Raw genomic sequence first — 19,338 nt, forward strand, 5'->3', positions numbered from 1 at the left:
ATAACTTTTGTTTGGAAAAGTAAAGCAAAAACCGTCGTGTACTGCGGGATATAGAGTAATGATGGCAAAAAAATGACCAGAAGGATCTCATAAAAAGAGAGATGTCTTCATGAAACACCGAAAGAAATAAAGAAGAAATGCAGAAATTTCAGAAAGCCGCAAAAAGAAACATGAAACCAAAAAATATACCAAAAGATTTTCGAAGATCGTAACATGCGTCGGCAGTGTAGCATGAAAGGCAACTATTGCCCTCGGTTTAGGCCAATTCATCCCAAATCATAGGAGCAAGCGTATTGTCCTCCCACGCTGTCTCGACCGCCGAGGAAGCACTCGCACCAGAGCCTTCATCCAAAGAGAAAGAAAGCCCACCAGCAGCAGGAAGAGAAATTGAATGTTCCGTAAACCCCTGAGGTGGGGGCAAGAGCGAAGGGTCAATTTGAGCGAGATTAGACTGCGAAGAAGTGGCAGTGTGACCTCGCCTCGAGTGGCGGGATGTAGCCGGAGTCGGGGTCGTATAACCTTTACCCGGAGACTGTTCGCTAACAATGGCAGCTTGGGGGCGAGGCGTTGATGCACCGGCTGCGGGATCCTGGGTTTGAGTCTGAGTTTGGTTGGTTAGGGCTTTGCCGCTCACAGACCCGCCGTCACGGTAGGCGTGGGGGAATTTCGTTCTGAACCTGTCGCGTAGGTCAGTTGCTTTGCGGTGGCTGAGGCTTAACCGTGGGTCTTGTTGAATAAGTGTCCATTGGAAGCCGTGGACGGCGTAGCCTTTGAGGAGGGCTTCATCCTCAGCTGTTGTGAAGGGGCGCCGCGAGCGGCGTTTGGACTTCGTAACGTGGGGCTCTGGGATGCCGAGAGACTCAAAGGTTGATCGGGATTGGGTCGATAAAGCAGACGTGCTATTTTCTGAAGAGGGCGACATAGGTTGGAAATTGATACTCCCAAGTTCCAAATCCGGGGTGGATGCAAGAGTACTGGGGGTTGAGGGGAGGCGGGAGATCAGAGCTGGGCTTCCAGAGCCAGAAGTTGAGTCTGAGCCTCCGGAGTTGCCGCGTACAAGCTGAGGTATGTGCATTTTTCCGGGCGTTTCCTCGCGGCCTTCGACTTTGGCTTTGAGTAAGGCGTTAGCGAGGGTGTCGTGTAATTTTCTGGCAGCTTCATTGGGATCGGAGGCGCTGTCATGGCAATTAGCAAAACCTACTCATGTTCTGAATGGAGATCCTGTTGATTCATACCGATATGCCCAAGGACACAACACTCGGAACCTGATATAATGAAATTTAGTATAAGATAATTATTGGTCATAGGGCCATAGTGAAGTCATACCTGTCTTTCAGATTAGATGCGGTCCTTTGATTAAAATCCAGCTCTGGTTGAGCAAGAATAGCAGTCCAATTTCCAATCCCACATTTGACCACACCTCGGAGTAAAGTAGTGGTTTCTTCGTCCGACCATCTTCTCAAGTTTTTACGGGATCGACCTCGAGTTTTAGGCGACATGGGTGCATCTTCTTTGGGAGCGATAGCCATAGTCTCGTGATATTTGGGTGAAATTGGCTCACGGGCTGCTAGAGCAATCTTATCAGACTCCACAGATTCAGTACTTTCAACATTGTGGTCATCATCATTATGTTCATCGTCTTCCGCATTGAGTGATGTAGTCAACATTTCTTCAATTCGGGCATCTCGTCTCTCCGCAGGCTGACCATCTGCTGTTATTCCATGGGACGAAGACAATGCTCCCGAATCGAGATCCGCGTCCCCTCCAGAAGGTTTAGTCAGAAGTTGGGAGATATTAGACCCAGCCTCGATGGGCGGGAGCAGAGCAGCATTTGGCGGGGGCTCATTCAATCCATTGAGAATTGCAAACGGACCAAACGGGGGAGGGCGCTGCTCCTTCTGGGCTTGTGGAATAGGCAGTTGTAGATGCTCGCCGAATGAATCAGCCTGTTGATCTAGGCGTCGACGCTTGCGGGTCCCTTGGAGGGCATCATCGTCGAACGAGGAGGAAAACGGGAATTTTTCTAATGCACGAAGATTCACAAAAGCAGGAAGAATAGGCCTCGGCAGTCGTTCCACGTTCGATTGCGAGTCCGTGGAATGTTCGGTTTTCTTGGTGCGGGCCGCGTTGAGAAACTCCGTCACTGTTGGCAGACCATCCTTTGCGGTTGCTGAAGCCTTGCGACCATTGTTGTTTGTCTTAGAAATATTTTTTGATTCTCGTGCACCGCTGGCATTGGGTTCAAGAGGCGATGGGACGCTTAGGGTTCGTGAGGATACTGGATCTCGTAGAGGGGCGATACGAAGAGAAAGTTGGGGGAGTTCGCGGAGTAGTGATTCGTCAATAGGCCGTAAAGCGTTGCTAGATTCCATTTCCAATCAACTCTCACAGATTTGATACCATCCTGCACCTTATTGCACCCATAATGGATTTGCAGACAGATGAAGCTTTTGATAAGACGACGATAACGGTAGACTACGGGCGGTGACAAGCGCCAGTAAAGTCAGAGTATACGTCAGCTGCACTTCTGTTGATCTCCTGTCTCTTTTCCTCTTGGATCTACAATATATTTGATTCTCGCTCATTAACTTGATCGTATTCTATCATATACATCACTTTTCAATATTAGTTGACATCTGTTGTGATAACCAACAAAAGGTAAGCTGCCTTCATCTCCGCGGAGGTACCCCAGATACAAAATACATGAAGCTACCGCAAGCTTCGTACCTATGGAGACCGCTCAAAGCGCCTTGCAGTTATAATGCATAACAATCAAATAATTAGACACAAAGAATAACATTGAGAGCTGCAGAAACCCAAAATGCCCACTATCTTCCCAACATGGCCGCATATCCTTTTCGGCATCCTCGAGCCTATTTCGCTGTAGGGACCCCCATGTCCCCAACCTTTTTCCCGCTCACGAGACTAACCCAACCAACTTCTCACGCAGGGCTCTGGGAAGTGCTTTCCCTCTATATGATCTCCAAGGCTTTATCGCCGGCCAAACCCCAACCATCGCGGCGCCGGACACCCTACACCCGAGTAGCGTCGCTCTAGCCTACCAAATCGGGAATCTTTATTCGCTCCTATTCCTAGTTGGAGTCGGTGTATGCCATGCCACCACCGAGCCCAAAGTGCTGCGCAACTACCTGGTTGGGCTGGCCATCGCAGATGTAGGCCATGTGTATGCCACGTACTTGGCGATGGGTTGGGACACGTTTGTGGACGTTGGAGCATGGAACGCTCTGACCTGGGGTAACATTGGAGTGACTGCATTCCTGTTCGTTAATAGGATCGCTTATCTTTGGGGATTTTTCGGATATGCGAAGGCGCCTAAGGCGGCTGCAAAACAGGAGTGAGGTGTGACCCGCTGTGTTGATTGGCCCGGCCGAGTCTATTCCTGTCTTTTACCTATTGTGTAGAAAAAAGCAATTTTCGTTCCCGGTCAGGGGACTTCTATTTGTGTGCATGGGACCGCATATTTGGAATACTGACTTGGGTGCCGGTATTGTCTGGGGCGGCTCTTCGGATGCACTAGGTTTTATCTGATTCGTAGGTTCTATCCTGGTGCATAGAAATATTGCATGGATTCTGGCTTGGAGATATATTGCGATCTGGAATATTGGCCTATGACGAGAGGCGTGCCCAACTACGTTTTTTGAGATCCGACGACCTTCTTTATGCAAGTGTAATCAATAGTTCCCTGAATGTCACCGAAAAGAGATAAGTTCATATTAGAATGCAACGCCTGGCACCCTGGTGCTGCCCGATACTAGCATGGGTATAAAGGTAGAAATACAAATCATGAAACGGAGCATTTCAAGTCATCAGCAGTGTAGATCGCCCACCCCCTAGTAAGACTGCCAAGAAAACACACAACCAATGCATTAGCTGCTGACAAGGGGAAAACAAAGGTTTCAAGGGCCTTCAACACACGGCTTATGCGAGACGGTCTCGCCATCTGCAGCCACATCAAGCCAAGCACACTCCTACACAGGTTCCTTGTTTTTCCCCTCAAAATGCTGAGCAGCTTAAGCAGGCTGCTGACCTGGTAAATCGTTCAAATACTGAATGACTGGCTGAAGCGCTTTGTTGCCGTTCTGCTCATAATCACGAATGTGAGGGGTCAGAAATGGGATTCCAGGGAATTGTTTGTAAAACTGGAGGTAGTTGTGGTAGTTCCCAACCGGGTCTATGAGAGAAACAACTTCGGCCGGAATCAAAGCTTCAAGGGTGGTTGGAGCTCCAGGGCTGCTTCCCACGTTGTTGGGCATTTTTGAAATAGTGTAGTCGCGAAGGCCGTTGAGAATAGCCATAAGAGAATGGTAATTTTTGCGCCTTTTCAGCAGAGACTGGTCACAGTTAGAACAGTGTGCAATGACACCACTTCGGCAGAGTTTATCAGCGGATTTAACTGTGGGAAACAAGACATACCTGTGCACATTCTTGTAGAGTTGGAATCAACTCTGGGAGGGCACAGCAGCACTCCCAGACAGAAATGGTCAGAGCCTGCCAATGAAGCTGTAATTTCACAGCCGTTTCATCTATTAGCAGTGATTGTGTCGTTATCTCGGCGAAACGGTGCTCGTCTAGGTAACTTATATTGTCGGCCAACTCCGTTGGTGACGAAGCCGTCAGACAATCTTCCAAGAAAGGGATCGATGTATCAAATGGTGCCATCCAGTTCATTGCAGCAGCGTGATGATACTGTCGGCGAAATCGAATACCCAAAACACTTAGTGTTTTGAGCATATTAGCAAGACTTCCAACCTGCTTTTTGAATAGACTCTGGATAGGACCTGCGGCAAATTCAAATCCGGTGGGTTTGGGTTGAGGTATATCACGATAGCCGCCAGGTCGCACAGCCAAAAGACTATGATACAGCGCCCGGTGAGCAAATGGACTCCGCAATCGCAGATGCTAAAGAAGTCAGCTTGCATTCGGTGGAATCGTTCTTGCCTTGTGATTAGGAACTTAGGGCGCATACCGTTTCTACATCTGCGTACAGGGAGATATCCCCCGGATAGGCTTGTAGATGGTTTATGATAATGATGTAAAGAGCGGTATGTTGTTGTAGGAACCACTGGACGGAGATAGCGTTGTATCCAAGAGCAGCACGTACAAGCTCTTCAAAGGCAATTTGCCTAAAGTGGAAATGGCTCTCGGTCTCAATCGCCATAGCGATTGCCAGCGGATCTAGAGTAAGACTAGATTGATGCGGGAACCAACTCCAGGGAATAGCCTGGAAACGAGGGATACTGGATCGGCGGAGAATTTCCTCCACCCTCTGTATATGGGAGAGATTACCAAGATTCTGATACTCATGAGCCTCGGACAGTGCAACCAAAAATGTGTCGATGGTGTCGGGATTGCGAGCGCAAAGAGAAGTCCTCGGGAAGTTTTCGTCGTGAAAGAGTCCGAATCGAATCACACGGCTAACTTGTTCGATTTCGAACGCCCAGAATACAGTTGTCGCTTCATCTTCCCACCAACGATATGTCGGGAAGAAAGCTGGAATCTCATGGCTGGATTGGAAGATTGGCTTGTAAGAAATCCCCGAGTCCAGCGGCATGGCGATTCTGGATTGAGTTGACATGCTCGGGTTTTCAGATGGGTTTTGCTCACTCCCAGGGGTAAGTAATCGCTTTTTGGGAGGTGGTTCAATGGGCGATTCTTTTGGGCTGATCGATTGCATTTATGCGGTCACCACAGACCAAACAGTCAGGAACTCAAGGCCAGCACATTGAGTAAAGTACACGTTAACGCTCATGTAACACGGCGCTTGAATAGAGTAAATCTCGGACAGGGATGAGTAGTGTATGATAGACGCGATATGGAAGCAAAGAAGAAGTAGGCAGGCGAGAAGTAATCGGGGAAATTAATGAAAACAATACACAAGTAATAAACAAGCGGATTTCTCGGAAAAGTGAGGGTGATTGGTTTCAAACATCAGATGAGGGCAGATGATTTCTTTTATCCTTGCTGTTACTGTTCCGCCACGTTCGACACATCACGAGAGTAGAAACGGGCAAGGAAATTGACTAGGCACATTAACAACACAGAGCGCTAATCCCAGCTTCAGGCTGTTGGGATACCCGACGGGAAGAGCCTTCGGGAAAAGGGGGTAATGATTGACAATTGAGCAACATGGGATACTCCATTCCAGACCCAGATCGGGGAGAAAGTTGGTGGACTCCACAGTAAAAGAATGAGATCTGCGATTAGTAGTACTTAGTCTGCTGGTTACCGAGAGATTCTGATTTCGTTCTATGTTCTATGCCGAACTCCCGATGCCCGTTGGGCTGCAGCATTAGAAAGTAGACCAGTTGACAATATGACAAGTGTGGAGTATATTTAGTTGCCACATGAATCGGTTGAGAAGCGGTCAACCTTCTACAATATTGTACATCATATTTGATTCTTCCAGAATCAATATAGAAAGTTTAATTAGTCGGTCAGGGGGGGGGGGGTTAATAAAACTGTATTCAAATATTCGAGGAAGAAAACAGAAAGAAAACACGAAGATGTACGATATTGTTTGAGAAAGTGGACGGACCTCCACCTAGCTCTTGTTCAGCATCCAAATGACAACATAGGATTGGCCCAGACCCAATCTTCAATGACTTCATACATCTATTATTGTATACGAATTTACGCACACACACATACCTACATACACACACACAAAAAAAGACGCAAATCATAGTGGCCATAAAATTTCCACTAAATATAGTGGAGCCCGGTGATCAACAAAGAAATTGAAGGAACACTTCGTGGGGTGTTAGGGGGTGGAGTCTACGGATCAAGGGAATATATATTCATTTGTTTCCCTTCGACCGTTGATGTATGGATTTTATGGAAGCCCGCAATTGGTTTACCCGACAATCTCAAATTCCGACTACAATAGCACGGCGTAAGTTGTATGTCATTCGGACAATATCGATCGGAGAGAATCATACCTAACTACAGAAAGTATTTGCAATTCGTACATGGGTATACACCGCTGAATTCTAGGCAACTTTCTAGACTTTGAGGCAAGGCTCATCAGGCGCCAATATGGGGTTTGTGGCCTAATGTAATTACCATTTTACTATATATCCATGGATATGGTATCATGATTATATCATGCTTAAGTAGATCTCAAAGGTAGTACGACGTTGAAAGAGATATTCCCAGATTATTTATTGTTTCGCTCTCGCTCCACCAATAAGAGATATCTGAATCCTTTAAAAAGCAAACACCATCTTAGCTTGATCCCTTATCTTTTTTTGAAAATTATCATTTACACCGCTAGAATATCCATTGGGCAAACATCCTTCATTGACACATGCTTAAAATGTTCTGCTTGAACCCTCCTTTTCGTTAAATGCCGGTGGCGCAGGTTTCAATATCCACCAGCACAGATTTCAAGTCTGTCTATATACGACGGTTACAAATACTAATTCTTGATGGCCAAGTTATTCAACCCAATCATCTCCAAAATCAAAACATACGTCATTTGAACCACGTGAAATCTCCCAAGTCATTCTTTAGGTTACAGGACCCAGTTCCTTGGGACTGGGTAAACGGATCTCGGTAGATCCACGCGGTTCCTGAGTTTGTGTGGGGATTCGAACACCAATATCTATAGAATCTTAAGAACTGAAGATGATTGATGAAGTGGATGAGCTCTAAGTTTCGGTGTTTGATATCGTTACAAATTATCTTCCATGTTTGATCAGTTGATCTATATGTGGACTAGTAACTCGCTGAATGACCGCGCTTGGTTACAAAAAATGTTCTAGGCCGGGCATTTTTCAATAAAAAAGGAAACAAATAAATAATAATTGAAAGCTACCTAGGCAATGAATCTACCGACATTATTGGTACATATCTACCGGATATCTATTCCGGCAAGATTTTGGATCGCCAGTATCTAATATTACATGGAGCGCAGTCGATCGGAGGATCCGTTGTGCAGTTCAAAACTATGCACTTTGAGAATGATCAATCACTTGATTCTCAAGGGTATTGCAGAACAATGGTTTCACTCTATACAAGACGACCCGGGACATTCTCGCTCGCTCCAAGTGTTCCAAGATTGATCTCCCTTATCACAAAATATATTTTAGAGAACCCCTTGCCAACTGAGCTTTTACCTTGCCTTCGAACCCCCTACCGCTACCCTTGCAAAGAAGGCTCGCTTATCCCCGCGTTGCAGCAAGTGATGGGTCACGAATCTCGCACTATGTTGTCATGCATATTCCAATTGGGGTTGCGAACGTGCGACGGCCCAGCCCTCAGGTCGAGTTGGGATCTATCAAATTTATTCTAATCGCCACCCTTCGCCTTCGACCGCTTATATTACAATATGATGATATACTTGGTAGGATGATATACTGTAATTTACTTGTCTAAACTGATACTTCATTTTATTGGTTTAAAAAACAAAAATCAATGCCAAAATCAACCCACGCCATAACATAATCCTTTAAGGAGAGGGGTGAGTATCTAAAGCGGACTAGTCCCACGCGCATACTTCAGGAAACCATTTCCTAGCTGCTCCATAGAGAAGCCGATTTTGACCTTGCTATCTTGAACTTGCTATCTTGATGGTGTGAACACTTATTTCAAACTCATACGCCGATCAGATACGATCGAGGCGGCTCTTTCTGCAACTAGAGCGTAATATTGCGGATGAGAGGAGTCTTGAGAGGAGTCTTGAAAGACTGTTCTCTCCACAATCAGAACAAATGAGTGTGACATTAAGATTTCTACGCGCCTACATATCCAATACAGGAGTCTGAATCTCTATCACAACTCCTTCAAGCTTTCAAAGGGTCCATGTTAAACAAAGCGGAGGCTGAGAACTCCGGGTCTAATATGTGAGAACCTGATACGAGAGTATTTTCCAATAATTTGCATGTATTTAAGTTTTCTTCCTTCTCCGTGCCAATTGAAGTTTTCACTCCTACGCAAGTGCTCACCGTAAATGATTATTTTCCATTCTCCTTTCTCTTTGCTCTGATCCTCATCTCCCTGTTGAATTTTCGAAGGAGGAAGCGAACTTTTCCTCGATCAGGCAGACGGTGCCGAGTCTTGTGTTAGATCGGTGGGTCATCTGAGTTGCGTCCAGCGGAGTTGAAGATTCACCGTTCCCTCGGATTAGAACCCAAATCGGGATCTTTCTGATACATCGCGCAAACTATGTAGTACTTACGCCATACCTATAACCATCGGAGACTTACGATCACACCTCAAAGCATGTGCAATCCGATACCGGGGGTCTAGAAGTTGCCTAGAGCCAAACGCAAGAGTAAACAACGTCGGCCCGCGACATTTCGACTGCAGGCGCCGTCTCGTAAAATGCTGATCTCCACCACCGCTTCCACAGAAGATGATTGTCTCCTATTACTTTTGGTGAGGGTTTGTATACAATGTATTCCGGAATGAAAATTAAATATTAACGTTTGAGCGGGATATTTAGAACGGAGGAACCGTGCTTAGCTCTGGTCGATCGCCATTTACGGGCTTGCGGGCGGAAACCTTGTCAACTCCTTGTTCTCCGATGCGCGCATGGATGTATGTATGCTTCAATGACCCGCTTAGAAGGTAGTGTAGCACTGGATCGGCCCAGGCGAGCCGGTGCGTTGTTAATGTGGATCTAATTAACGGGTCTCGCCGGAGATGAGAAGGCGATATAGTATCTTGATTGGGATCGTGCATGTCCACGTAGCTTGTACTTCTAGCGTTGGAGGGTCTCAGTTTTGAGCTAGGTCCACTTGTCACCCGCATAAAAGTCCCTGGTACGCAGTAGTCTGCAGAATTTTTAGGTCTAGTGGGTGTTGCCAAAATGTTCGAAGTTGGAGGTGTGAGGTTTGTGGGCGATTATTACCTCGTGGATCAGCACAAGCTACGGTTCCCAGGATCTTCGTGGATTTTTGGTGTCGACAGTGATTAGTGATAGCGAAACAGATGGCAAGGTTCAAGGGATCAAAAGCTAATATCCACGTTGAGGAGGGTTCGAAGATTTGGGGACAATTAAATGAATACGGTCATTAAGTAGTTTGAAAAGAGGTAACGTCAAATGGTATCATATCACTCGGAAACGAGGCAATTAGCCCGTCCCTGCTTTGTTTGCTATGGTTCAGAATCTACGAGAGCATTGAAATCCAAGCCCATAAAGCAACAACGCCGTTTCCCAGCCACTGTTTTTTGTGTTGTTTTTACCGACCGGCTATCTCACCAATGTCAAAGAACATTTAGTTGGCGATAGCGTGGGCACGGCGGCGGTCACGCTCCTCAGAGATGGAGAGCTTGACACCCTTACCCTTGGGGAGGGAAACCCAAGGCTTCTCCTGTCCAATGACGAAGACGTTGGACTCACGGGTAGCGAAGACGTTGTCAATGGCGTCTGCGAATGCAATTAGCACAAATCTACACCGAGAAGTAAAGATTGAAATTGAGACATACCCTTGACGTGGACGATGTTGAAACCACCGTCGTGGCGCTCACGGTGAGTGACAACACCAACACGACCCATGTTACGACCACCGGTAGCCATGATGACAGCACCGGTATCGAACTTGACGAAGTCAACGATCTTGCCAGTGGCGAGCTCGACCTTGACGGTGTCGTTGACCTTGATGGCAGGGTCGGGGTAACGGATGCTGAAGAGCACAAGTTAGCATAACCATGTTCTTATGAATGGGTTCTTACTGTTTCCAAACAGATGGAACAGATGGAACAGATGGAACAGAAGTTCCAAGTTCATTGTCCTCCGCCGATCAACCAAAGCCTGGTCCAACGACTGAATGACACGGAACTTGTGGAGTGTGGAACTCACGTTCGCGCATCGTGCGTAACCAAGAATGGGATCCCGCCCTTGCCGAGCTGAACACGCTTGACCTTGCAGAGCTTGAACTCAGCCTCCTCGGCCTGGATGCGGTGGACGGTGAAACGGCCCTTGGTGTCGTAAACCAGACGGAAGTGCTCGCCGGTCTTCTCGAGGGAGATGACGTCCATGAATCCAGCGGGGAAGGTGCTGTCGGTGCGGACCTTGCCATCAACCTTGACCAGACGCTGCATGAGGATAGCCTTGACCTCACGACCGTTCAGGGCGTACTTGAGACGGTTGCGGATGAAGACGATCAAAGGCAGACAGTCGCGCAGCTTGTGAGGACCGGGGGATGCCTTGGGAGCGTAGGTTCCGGACATCTTGTCCAGGAGCCAGTGCGAGGGCGCGCTAAGGCGCTTCTGGTGCTTTCCGCTGTAAAACCATTGTAGTTAGTTATGGTGTTTCAATGTCGAATTTTTCTTCGATCACGCTCGCAGCAGCCAGCTGTCTGAACTCGCTGTGTGGGAGGTTGATGAAGCCATTGTGCTGCATAAATGATCGAGAGGGCGATGGTTTGACACTTACGGGCCACGCATTTTGACTGATTTGGTCGACGGTTGGTGAGTTGGTCGAGTATCGCAATGAAAGAGAAGAGTTGAGAGTGTGAATGGATAATGAGGATCTGTGTGTCACATGACCTCTTACTAATTAGCCCTAATGGGTCCCATCGCTTATTCAGGCCTTACACTTCAGGCATGAGAGCCAAAGGACCCACCTATTGCCCTTTTAGGAAATCGAATTAATGAGCCTATTTGATCTGTACGAAATTTGTATCTATTGATATACGCTCATAATTACACTTTTCGTATCTAAATGTATCCCTTGATAACAGCGACCTCGGCGTTCAGGATGGATGATCCAGCAGCTCCGATCACAGTGTTGTGTGAGAGAGCAGCGAATCTGATATCAAAGTGACCACCAGGGGCACCCTCACGAACTCGACCAACACTCACGGTATATCCACCAGAGATATCGCGGTCAAGACGAGGCTGGGGGCGGTCGGGCTCATCGAACACCTTGATCGCAGGCTCAGGTGCGGAGGGAGCACCCAACTTCTGTGCCTCTGACTTGTACTCGCGCAGAGCCTCAACGACTTGCTCGGCGGAGGGGGTCTGGCGGTTCTTGAAACGCAGGGAGACGAATGCCATGTGGCCATCGGTGACACCGACGCGGGTGCAAGTGGCACCGATGCGAAGGCCAGATTGCTCATCGAAACCGGTAGCGCTGGCGTTCAACGAACCCAGAATCTTTTGGGCCTCGTTCTCGAGCTTGTCCTCCTCGCCGCTAATGTAGGGGATGACGTTATCGAGAATGTCCATAGTAGGGACACCGGGGTAGCCAGCTCCGGAGACGGCTTGTTCGGTGAAGACCTCGACTTCCTCAACGGGACCAAACTTGGCCTGCAGAGCGGCGAAGGGGATGACAATTCCGATAACAGCACAGTTAGAGTTGCAGACCAAGAAGCCCTTCTTGAGGCCGAACTTCTCCCGCTGGTGGGGAATCAGATCCAGATGTTGGGGGTTGACAGTGGGAACGACCAATGGTACAATGGGGTCCTTGCGGAAGTTTTTCGCATTGGAGAAGACAGGGATCTCGGCCTTAATAAACGCCATTTCTGTAAAAAACGACTCAGCAAGTAATTAGGTGGTTTCGGATCTCATATCACTTACCGGTCTCGCCCGCAATGTCGCTGTTCAATCCAGAGAAGACAAGGTCACAGTCAGAGAACTGCTCGGCTGTGCAGTCACGCAGAACCAAGTTGCTGAGCTTCTCTGACATGGGAGTAGACTGCTTCCAGTTCACAGCATCCTTGTACTTCTTGTTAGAGGAGCGCGCAGAAGCACCCACAGCATGGAGCTCAAGGAAGGGGTGGTCTGCCAGCAGCAGGATGAAGCGCTGGCCCACCGAGCCGGTGGCACCAAGAACACCTGTGAATTGTTAGAATTGAACAGTAAACATAAACTTTTCAAGAACATACCGCACTTCTTCTTATCGAATGAAGGAGCCATATTGTGTGGTTCTTATATGAAACCGGGTATCAAATCTTTTTGAAGGTTAGCGATTGGACAATACCACCGCTTGTAAGCAAATCAATACGAGATGTGCAAGAATTGACAATGTAATGTCGGATTGGGCCATATATCATCAGAGCCCTGGATGAGTCAAAGCGTTTTCAGAGCCCCGCATGCAGACATAGGAGGCTCTGCTGGCTTCAATGCTTTGCCGACCTCTTGTGTAATGGTACCAATCTATTCTTGCAATCAAACAACAATATGAAATGACAATTGCACTTACCGCTTCACTGGTGACGAAGATAAAGGCTTCTGGTATTTCATTGCGACAGCGATATCGCCGGCCCCGCGCTGAGTAAGCATTATCCGGACAAAATCATGCAGCTCCCCGATTGGTCGAACCCTGAACTTTAATGAGTTTGGCTTGTTTGCACTCACAACATTATCACTACGGTGCAGTTAACTATAACTAGTTAAATCGACGCCTCGTCCATTGCATAGCAGGATTTATGCTTTAAAATGTTCACTAAGAGTTGAGAGGTTTGGCGTTTTAGGAAATCATAATATATTCCAGCCACAGGGCCAAATATGCATATGTAAGTCTGAGATTCCAATCAAGAAGAGCCGAAACGCAGCAAAAGAACAGATTACCTAGACCTGCAGCAGTCTCTCTTGATCTGCTTGTTAATCACTCTTTGAATCACATTCTTCACATCTTCAAGCTGGAGTCCCAAAACATCATTCGCCAGCTTCTCCTCCTTGGCATAATTGGCATGGAGAGCAGGGATGCTGCCAAAAACAGTGGCACGAACCAAAGTAAAGATGCCAGTGAAGTCCCCAGCGGTAAGTTTGCGCGTGGCTTCAGCGATTTGATCCGCAGTGGTTGTCTTATTGATTGTCCACTTGGCCCCCGACTGTTCCTCCAAAGCAGCGAGAATATCGTTCTGGGTGGTCTCAATTGAGGCGACAAAAATGTACTGATTCACGGCGACCTGAGGTTTCTTCAAAACATAGGCAACCGCATTACCCAAGTCCTTTTTGTTCGTCAAGGTGAAACTCTTGTTGCCGTCATCCCAAATAGTCGCTGTATGGTTGGCAATGTTGAACTCCAAGAACCCATTTTCAAGACCCTATATAACACATAACCACTCATTAGACACTCCAATTGCGGGCATAAACTCCTGATAAGTTACTTACCCAATCAAATAAGCCAGAGGTGGCAATAGCAGTCCAAGTCAAACCTTCCGCCTCCTTACTTCTGAGATACTCGATAAGGTCCTTCTTTTGAGCAAAAAGAGGAATTAACTGCAAGACGGCTTCATTCTGGCTGTTGATCGAAAATTCAGAAGGAAGAAAACGTTTGACGCCTGCACGGACAGCAGCATCAACGAATTTCTTCTGCTCATCAAATGCAGTAGCACCCACCACCGAGACAACAGCATCTTGGCCCTTAAAGGCGGCCTCTAGACCTTCATCCGAGATTTCGGTTTTGATGACAGTCACGCCAGATGGGAAAGTAGCTTCGCTCTCCTTGCGAGCGATGACAGTGATGCTGAATTGAGCGGAGTCAATGAGGCCATTGAGAATTATACTTCCAATGCTGCCGCTGGCCTAAGAAGTTTCGAGAAGGTCAGTTTATGTTACCTTTGTTTTGTGGTAGAACGGGAGATACATACCCCAACAATAGCAATGTTCTTCAATGGGGATGTCATTGTGGTTTGTTGAATTGCGATTGAAGTACTGGTAGAGATTTTCTTGCTTTTCAAAGTTGGAAAACATCACCCATAGGAGATCAAATGCGATCCTTATATAGCCGAGCTTTATGCGTGATGTCAGGCAACATGGCTCTATAGTTCCTTGTTGTTTTTGTCATACTCGGTGAAGTATGCTTAGCAAGACGGACCTTCTGTCCGCTGCTCCACTTCGACCAAAAAAAGAAATTAGCCGGCGACCTTAATGGATATCAAATCAATATTTTAAACAATGTGCTCTGTCAAGTTAAACATGACCAGCCTTATGCTTAGAAATGCGGACTTGGCCGCCGCCGCTCCGCTCTAGCCAATCAAAAGTCACAACACCCCGTTTTCCACCGATATCCTGCTTACTGTCTTCTAATTCACTCCTTTGTTATAGAGTGCAGTACCCCAATGTCGTCGAAATTGATGATTAACTCCTCCAGTGCCACAGTGCGCTCTTGTATCGAATGCCGCCGTCGTAAGATCAAATGTGACAGATCCCTGCCTTGCTCGTACTGCGTCAAAGTCAAGATCCAATGCAGCTATCCTCAACCAAAAGATCAGAAAAGCGACAATAACCCGACTGGAGAGGATCTTATTAACCGCATTGCGAAGGTTGAGCAGAGACTAGAATCAGTTGATCAAAGTCTTTCTCAAATCCGACAACTTTTGCAGACTCAAGCTTCTTCATCTGCCGGTAAAAGCTATGAAGGGGAAGTAAATCGACATCAGCAAAAATATGGAAACACTGAATATGGTATAAGTCACGGATATACTCCGTGCAAAATGCTTGCGGATCCTACACTCGAATCTCTTCGTCCTCCACCGGTCCTAATTATCTCTCTATGGCAAAAGTACCTAGATAACGTGGATCCAATCCTAAAGATATTGCATGCCCCGAGCACCCAGAGACAGATATTGAGTATTTATCGAAGTCGAGAGGCACTTTCCTTGTCTATCGAGTGTTTGATGTTCGCAATATATCATGCCGCTGTTATGACTATGACGGCGGACGATTGTCAAATTGAATTTAAAGAGAACAAGAGCGAGATTTTGAAGAGGTACCTATTTGTGATAGATCTGACTATACATAACTTACTGATACCTCAAGATACCGCACTGGGTTTGGAAAATGTTTCGAGAAAGCCCTAGCAGAGTCATCAGACGTGACTCTCCTGCAAGCTCTTATCATATACCTTGTAAGCAAGCTCAAAAGAAACCCTGCTCACTATTAACGATTTTCTAGAGTTGTAGTGGAAATGACGACCAAGCACCGGACTTGAAGAAACTCATCGGGACAGCCATTGGAATTGCCTTCAAGATCGGCCTACATCGCGATGGGTCCGACATGGGACTACCGCCGTTCCAGATCGAAATGCGGCGTCGACTCTGGTGGCAAATCTACATCCTGGACACTTCCTTTGCAGAGGAACATGGTACAGACCCGCGAATCTTGGAGTCCTGGTTTGACACAAGGCCCTCGTTAAATGTGAACGATGCAAGTCTGGACCCCGATATGCAAGAATCACCTCATAGTACATCCGAAAAGACAGAGATGCTTTTCGTTTCTACAAAAATCAAAGCCAGCCAATTCGCCCGCCAGACTATCTTTTCCGACCAGTTTTGTTCAGAAAACAATGATCCCATTTTGTCGCCTTCAGAAAAGTGCACCGCCGTCGATCGATTCAGAGCAAACATAGAACATGAGCTATCTGACTGTGATCAGAAAATCGCTCTAGTCTATTTCACCACATCATATAATTGTCTCACTCTTTCAAAGCTCAAGCTGAATATAAGCAAGCCACGAGTGAGACAAGACCGAGCTTTCCTCATGCATGAGGACTTTCGAAAAATCTGTACGGAAATCCTCCAGCAGGCTGGAATCCTACGAAGACATGAAAAAGGCAGACAGTGGCTTTGGACTTTCCAAACCAGCCTGGAATGGGAGGCTCTGACATATCTTCTCATCAACCTCTCCCTAGTCCCCAAAGGAGAAGGGCTGGGTTCGGCCTGGAAAGCAGTCGACGAAATCTATAATTGTTGGCGAGCTGATAAACATTTCCATGGTCACCACTGGGATAACGTTGAGGATCTTCGCTCGAAGGCTTTGACAGCTCGGGAGCTGATACGAGTGAATCCGGCTCAATGGACACCCCCAGATGAGGGAAGACTTGCAGACCCGCAGCCATTTACGCAGACATTGGCAACACCAAAACGCCACGGAGAAGCAAACCAACGCTCCTCCGGTGATGAAGGGCGAGCTCCTAAACGCCGCTCTGAACTTCCGATAACGCAACTTGGTTATCAAGAGCAGCTCTCTCGGATGTGGACTTTGGGAAATACTGCTGTGGCAACCCCTGCTGCTGACTGGTCATCTCATACAATAGTTTCCAGTGAAACGATGGATACTCCAAGCTCAGGGACTGGTTGTCAATGGAGTGCAACGCTCTTCGAGCGTTACTTCCAGGTTTTGGGCTCTGAGCACATGTCTCTATAATAGTATCTGGTCACATATATCTGTTTTCACAAGTCACCTGAAAGGTTCCTTCTAGTATGAGTGTTATAATGCTAAATTCAATTAATGTCCTGGGCCCTTTCCATCATCATCGTGGTCAAAGATCTTGCCGGGATTCAGCAGCCACTTGGGATCCAATGAACGCTTAACACCGCGCATGACATTGACTGTTTCTGGCCCAACCTCCTTTTTCAAGGATCCCTTTTTGCCTAGTCCGACGCCATGCTCACCCTGTTAAATGTTAGTGGATAGCCTATGATTTCAACGGTAGATCACATACGGTACAAGAACCCTCCATATCCAATCCGCGATCGACCATGTCATAAACTACCTTTTCGACACGGGCTCTCTCGGCCGGATCGTTCCGGTCATACATGATGCTCGCGTGGAAGTTACCATCGCCGATGTGACCAAGGATACTGGCGAATAAGCCCAGGTCGACGAGCTCCTTTTTGGAGATTTCTGCAGTCTGGAATTAGAAAGCACACGAAAGTGAGAGTTCAGATACCATACCAATGATATCAGGCAGCCTAGAAATAGGCACTGCCACATCTGTTGACCACACCTCTGAGCCCTCCTTCCGTAACGCCATCATACTCCACAGCGATTGCTTTCGCGCAGACCACAAATCGTGAGCCTCCTTCTCATCACGGGCAAACTCAAACGACTCCGCCTTGTTAGCCTGAGCAAGCTTCGTCGTCAGATTAATACTATCTGCGACCCCAGCCTTCGTTCCAGAGAATTTGAAGAAAAGCGTAGGCGAAACTTTCCAAGCGCGACCGGTCCCACCAGCCCGATTAATCACATCCATCTGGACGTCATCCATAATCTCCATACACTGCACAGGAACACCCTTTCGAATCAACTGCATAGCAGTGGAAGCGGCATCCCGAATAGACGGGAAAGCAACAACCCCAACACGAGTCTGTTCCGGCAACGGCGCCAGCTTCAACGTGGCTTCAGTAACAATGCCCAGCGTCCCTTCAGACCCAACAAACAGCCCGGTAAGGTTATACCCAGCAGAAGTCTTGCGCGGGCGTCTACGCGTCTTGATAATGCGCCCATCAGCAAGGACCACAGTCAAGTTAATAACCCAGTCCTTCATCGTCCCGTAACGAACAGCGTTCGTGCCACTGCAATTTGTGCCAACCATACCACCAATCATAGCAGACGGACCGGGGTCGACGGGGAAGAAAAGACCCGTTTCTTTAATCTGCTCGTTAAGTTCCATCCACTGGATCGACGGCTGCACAACGACGTCCATGTCATCAGGGTGGATATCGAGGACTTTGTTCATGAATGCGAAGTCAATTGTTAGGCCGCCGTGCGGCGCGGAGAAGTTCGCTTCGAGACTTGAGCCGCCTGAGTAGGGAATCATGGGCATACGGTACTTGTTGCAGATCTTGGCGATTTCAGAGACTTCTTCTGTTGACTTTGGGTAGGCGATTGCTTGCGGGAGTCGTTCGGCGTTCAGACTGGACCATTCTGAGTAGCCGTGAATCTGAAGTTCGTCTTCTTCGGTGGTGACGGAGTCTTCGCCGAGGAGAACTTTTAGTTCGGTGAGGGCCTGTTGGGTGTTAATCTTGGTTGAATTCAAGGATGCAGCTCTAGTAATTGGGGATTTTACCTGTGCGAATTCCTTGGTTGAGGCATATTGGGGCGTTTGTGGTCCCTGTGTTGTCTGGTTGTACGAAGCGTAGCCGTAGCCTAACCCCGCAGTAAATGCGGAGACGAGGAGAGCCTTAGAAGGGGTCCAGAAGGGTGACGGGGGAGCATTAGAGGAAGAATTGCTCTGCTCTTTCGTCTTCTCGCGCGCATTGGAGCTGTTTAATCTAGCACCTCGGGCTACTATAGTGTGACGAGGTGGGATCCGGGGCCGACAAGGGACGCAAGGACCGGATACAGCCCGAGAGGCCCTGAGAACAGGTCGCATCGCGAATAGAATATGCCGAACTGAGATGGTTACAAGGGAATTTTAGTGCATAGCTTGAGATTCAGATAAATGCGGACAAATGCAGAGAGTGTCGGGGAAACAATTTGCCCTTGTCGACATTGCGGACCTGCATGATGTGACCGGTCTTTTGTAGGAGCTAGCAATCTCGGACTTCGGCCGAGAGAATCATCTTCGTCTTTATAATTCCGCTCTTCTTTAGTTACTTCGGCATCAGATCGGATCACTGGATGTGCGGAAAAAACCCC

The 19,338-nt window shown here is 47.5% G+C and overlaps 8 protein-coding genes across 8 annotated transcripts; 2 read left to right on the forward strand and 6 right to left on the reverse strand.

Moving 5' to 3' along the window:
• Positions 1-256: 256 nt before the first annotated feature.
• N7529_006591 (telomere repeat binding factor family protein) lies at positions 257-2,372 on the reverse strand (the record flags this gene model as incomplete). Its single annotated transcript, XM_057242118.1, has 3 exons — positions 257-1,175; positions 1,236-1,265; positions 1,327-2,372. 3 exons carry the CDS (start codon positions 2,370-2,372, stop codon positions 257-259), a joined length of 1,995 nt encoding a protein of 664 aa, XP_057097477.1.
• A 449-nt stretch (positions 2,373-2,821) lies between these two features.
• N7529_006592 (uncharacterized protein) lies at positions 2,822-3,359 on the forward strand (the record flags this gene model as incomplete). The annotated part of the gene is made up of 2 exons (XM_057242119.1): positions 2,822-2,883; positions 2,951-3,359. The coding sequence occupies 2 exons, from the start codon at positions 2,822-2,824 to the stop codon at positions 3,357-3,359; spliced, it is 471 nt and encodes a 156-aa protein (XP_057097478.1).
• A 672-nt stretch (positions 3,360-4,031) lies between these two features.
• Positions 4,032-5,695, reverse strand: N7529_006593 (RasGEF domain-containing protein; the record flags this gene model as incomplete). Its single annotated transcript, XM_057242120.1, has 3 exons — positions 4,032-4,352; positions 4,435-4,920; positions 4,988-5,695. 3 exons carry the CDS (start codon positions 5,693-5,695, stop codon positions 4,032-4,034), a joined length of 1,515 nt encoding a protein of 504 aa, XP_057097479.1.
• A 4,546-nt stretch (positions 5,696-10,241) lies between these two features.
• Positions 10,242-11,412, reverse strand: N7529_006594 (40S ribosomal protein eS4; the record flags this gene model as incomplete). The annotated part of the gene is made up of 4 exons (XM_057242121.1): positions 10,242-10,393; positions 10,453-10,649; positions 10,826-11,248; positions 11,402-11,412. 4 exons carry the CDS (start codon positions 11,410-11,412, stop codon positions 10,242-10,244), a joined length of 783 nt encoding a protein of 260 aa, XP_057097480.1.
• A 273-nt stretch (positions 11,413-11,685) lies between these two features.
• N7529_006595 (aspartate-semialdehyde dehydrogenase family protein) lies at positions 11,686-12,885 on the reverse strand (the record flags this gene model as incomplete). The annotated part of the gene is made up of 3 exons (XM_057242122.1): positions 11,686-12,491; positions 12,547-12,804; positions 12,855-12,885. The coding sequence occupies 3 exons, from the start codon at positions 12,883-12,885 to the stop codon at positions 11,686-11,688; spliced, it is 1,095 nt and encodes a 364-aa protein (XP_057097481.1).
• A 656-nt stretch (positions 12,886-13,541) lies between these two features.
• N7529_006596 (aromatic alcohol reductase) lies at positions 13,542-14,600 on the reverse strand (the record flags this gene model as incomplete). Its single annotated transcript, XM_057242123.1, has 3 exons — positions 13,542-14,018; positions 14,086-14,499; positions 14,565-14,600. Coding segments are annotated over 3 exons (927 nt in total), but the record flags the coding sequence as incomplete, so codon positions are not given.
• Positions 14,601-15,593: 993 nt separating this feature from the next.
• Positions 15,594-17,121, forward strand: N7529_006597 (transcription factor domain-containing protein; the record flags this gene model as incomplete). The annotated part of the gene is made up of 3 exons (XM_057242124.1): positions 15,594-15,685; positions 15,736-15,823; positions 15,871-17,121. 3 exons carry the CDS (start codon positions 15,594-15,596, stop codon positions 17,119-17,121), a joined length of 1,431 nt encoding a protein of 476 aa, XP_057097483.1.
• An 81-nt stretch (positions 17,122-17,202) lies between these two features.
• N7529_006598 (FAD-binding oxidoreductase) lies at positions 17,203-19,072 on the reverse strand (the record flags this gene model as incomplete). The annotated part of the gene is made up of 4 exons (XM_057242125.1): positions 17,203-17,370; positions 17,420-17,601; positions 17,653-18,706; positions 18,767-19,072. 4 exons carry the CDS (start codon positions 19,070-19,072, stop codon positions 17,203-17,205), a joined length of 1,710 nt encoding a protein of 569 aa, XP_057097484.1.
• Positions 19,073-19,338: the final 266 nt, after the last annotated feature.

This window comes from Penicillium soppii, assembly GCF_028829465.1.
Source record: "Penicillium soppii strain IBT 18220 chromosome Unknown utg000005l, whole genome shotgun sequence".
In the NCBI taxonomy this organism is placed as follows: Eukaryota; Fungi; Ascomycota; class Eurotiomycetes; order Eurotiales; family Aspergillaceae; genus Penicillium; species Penicillium soppii.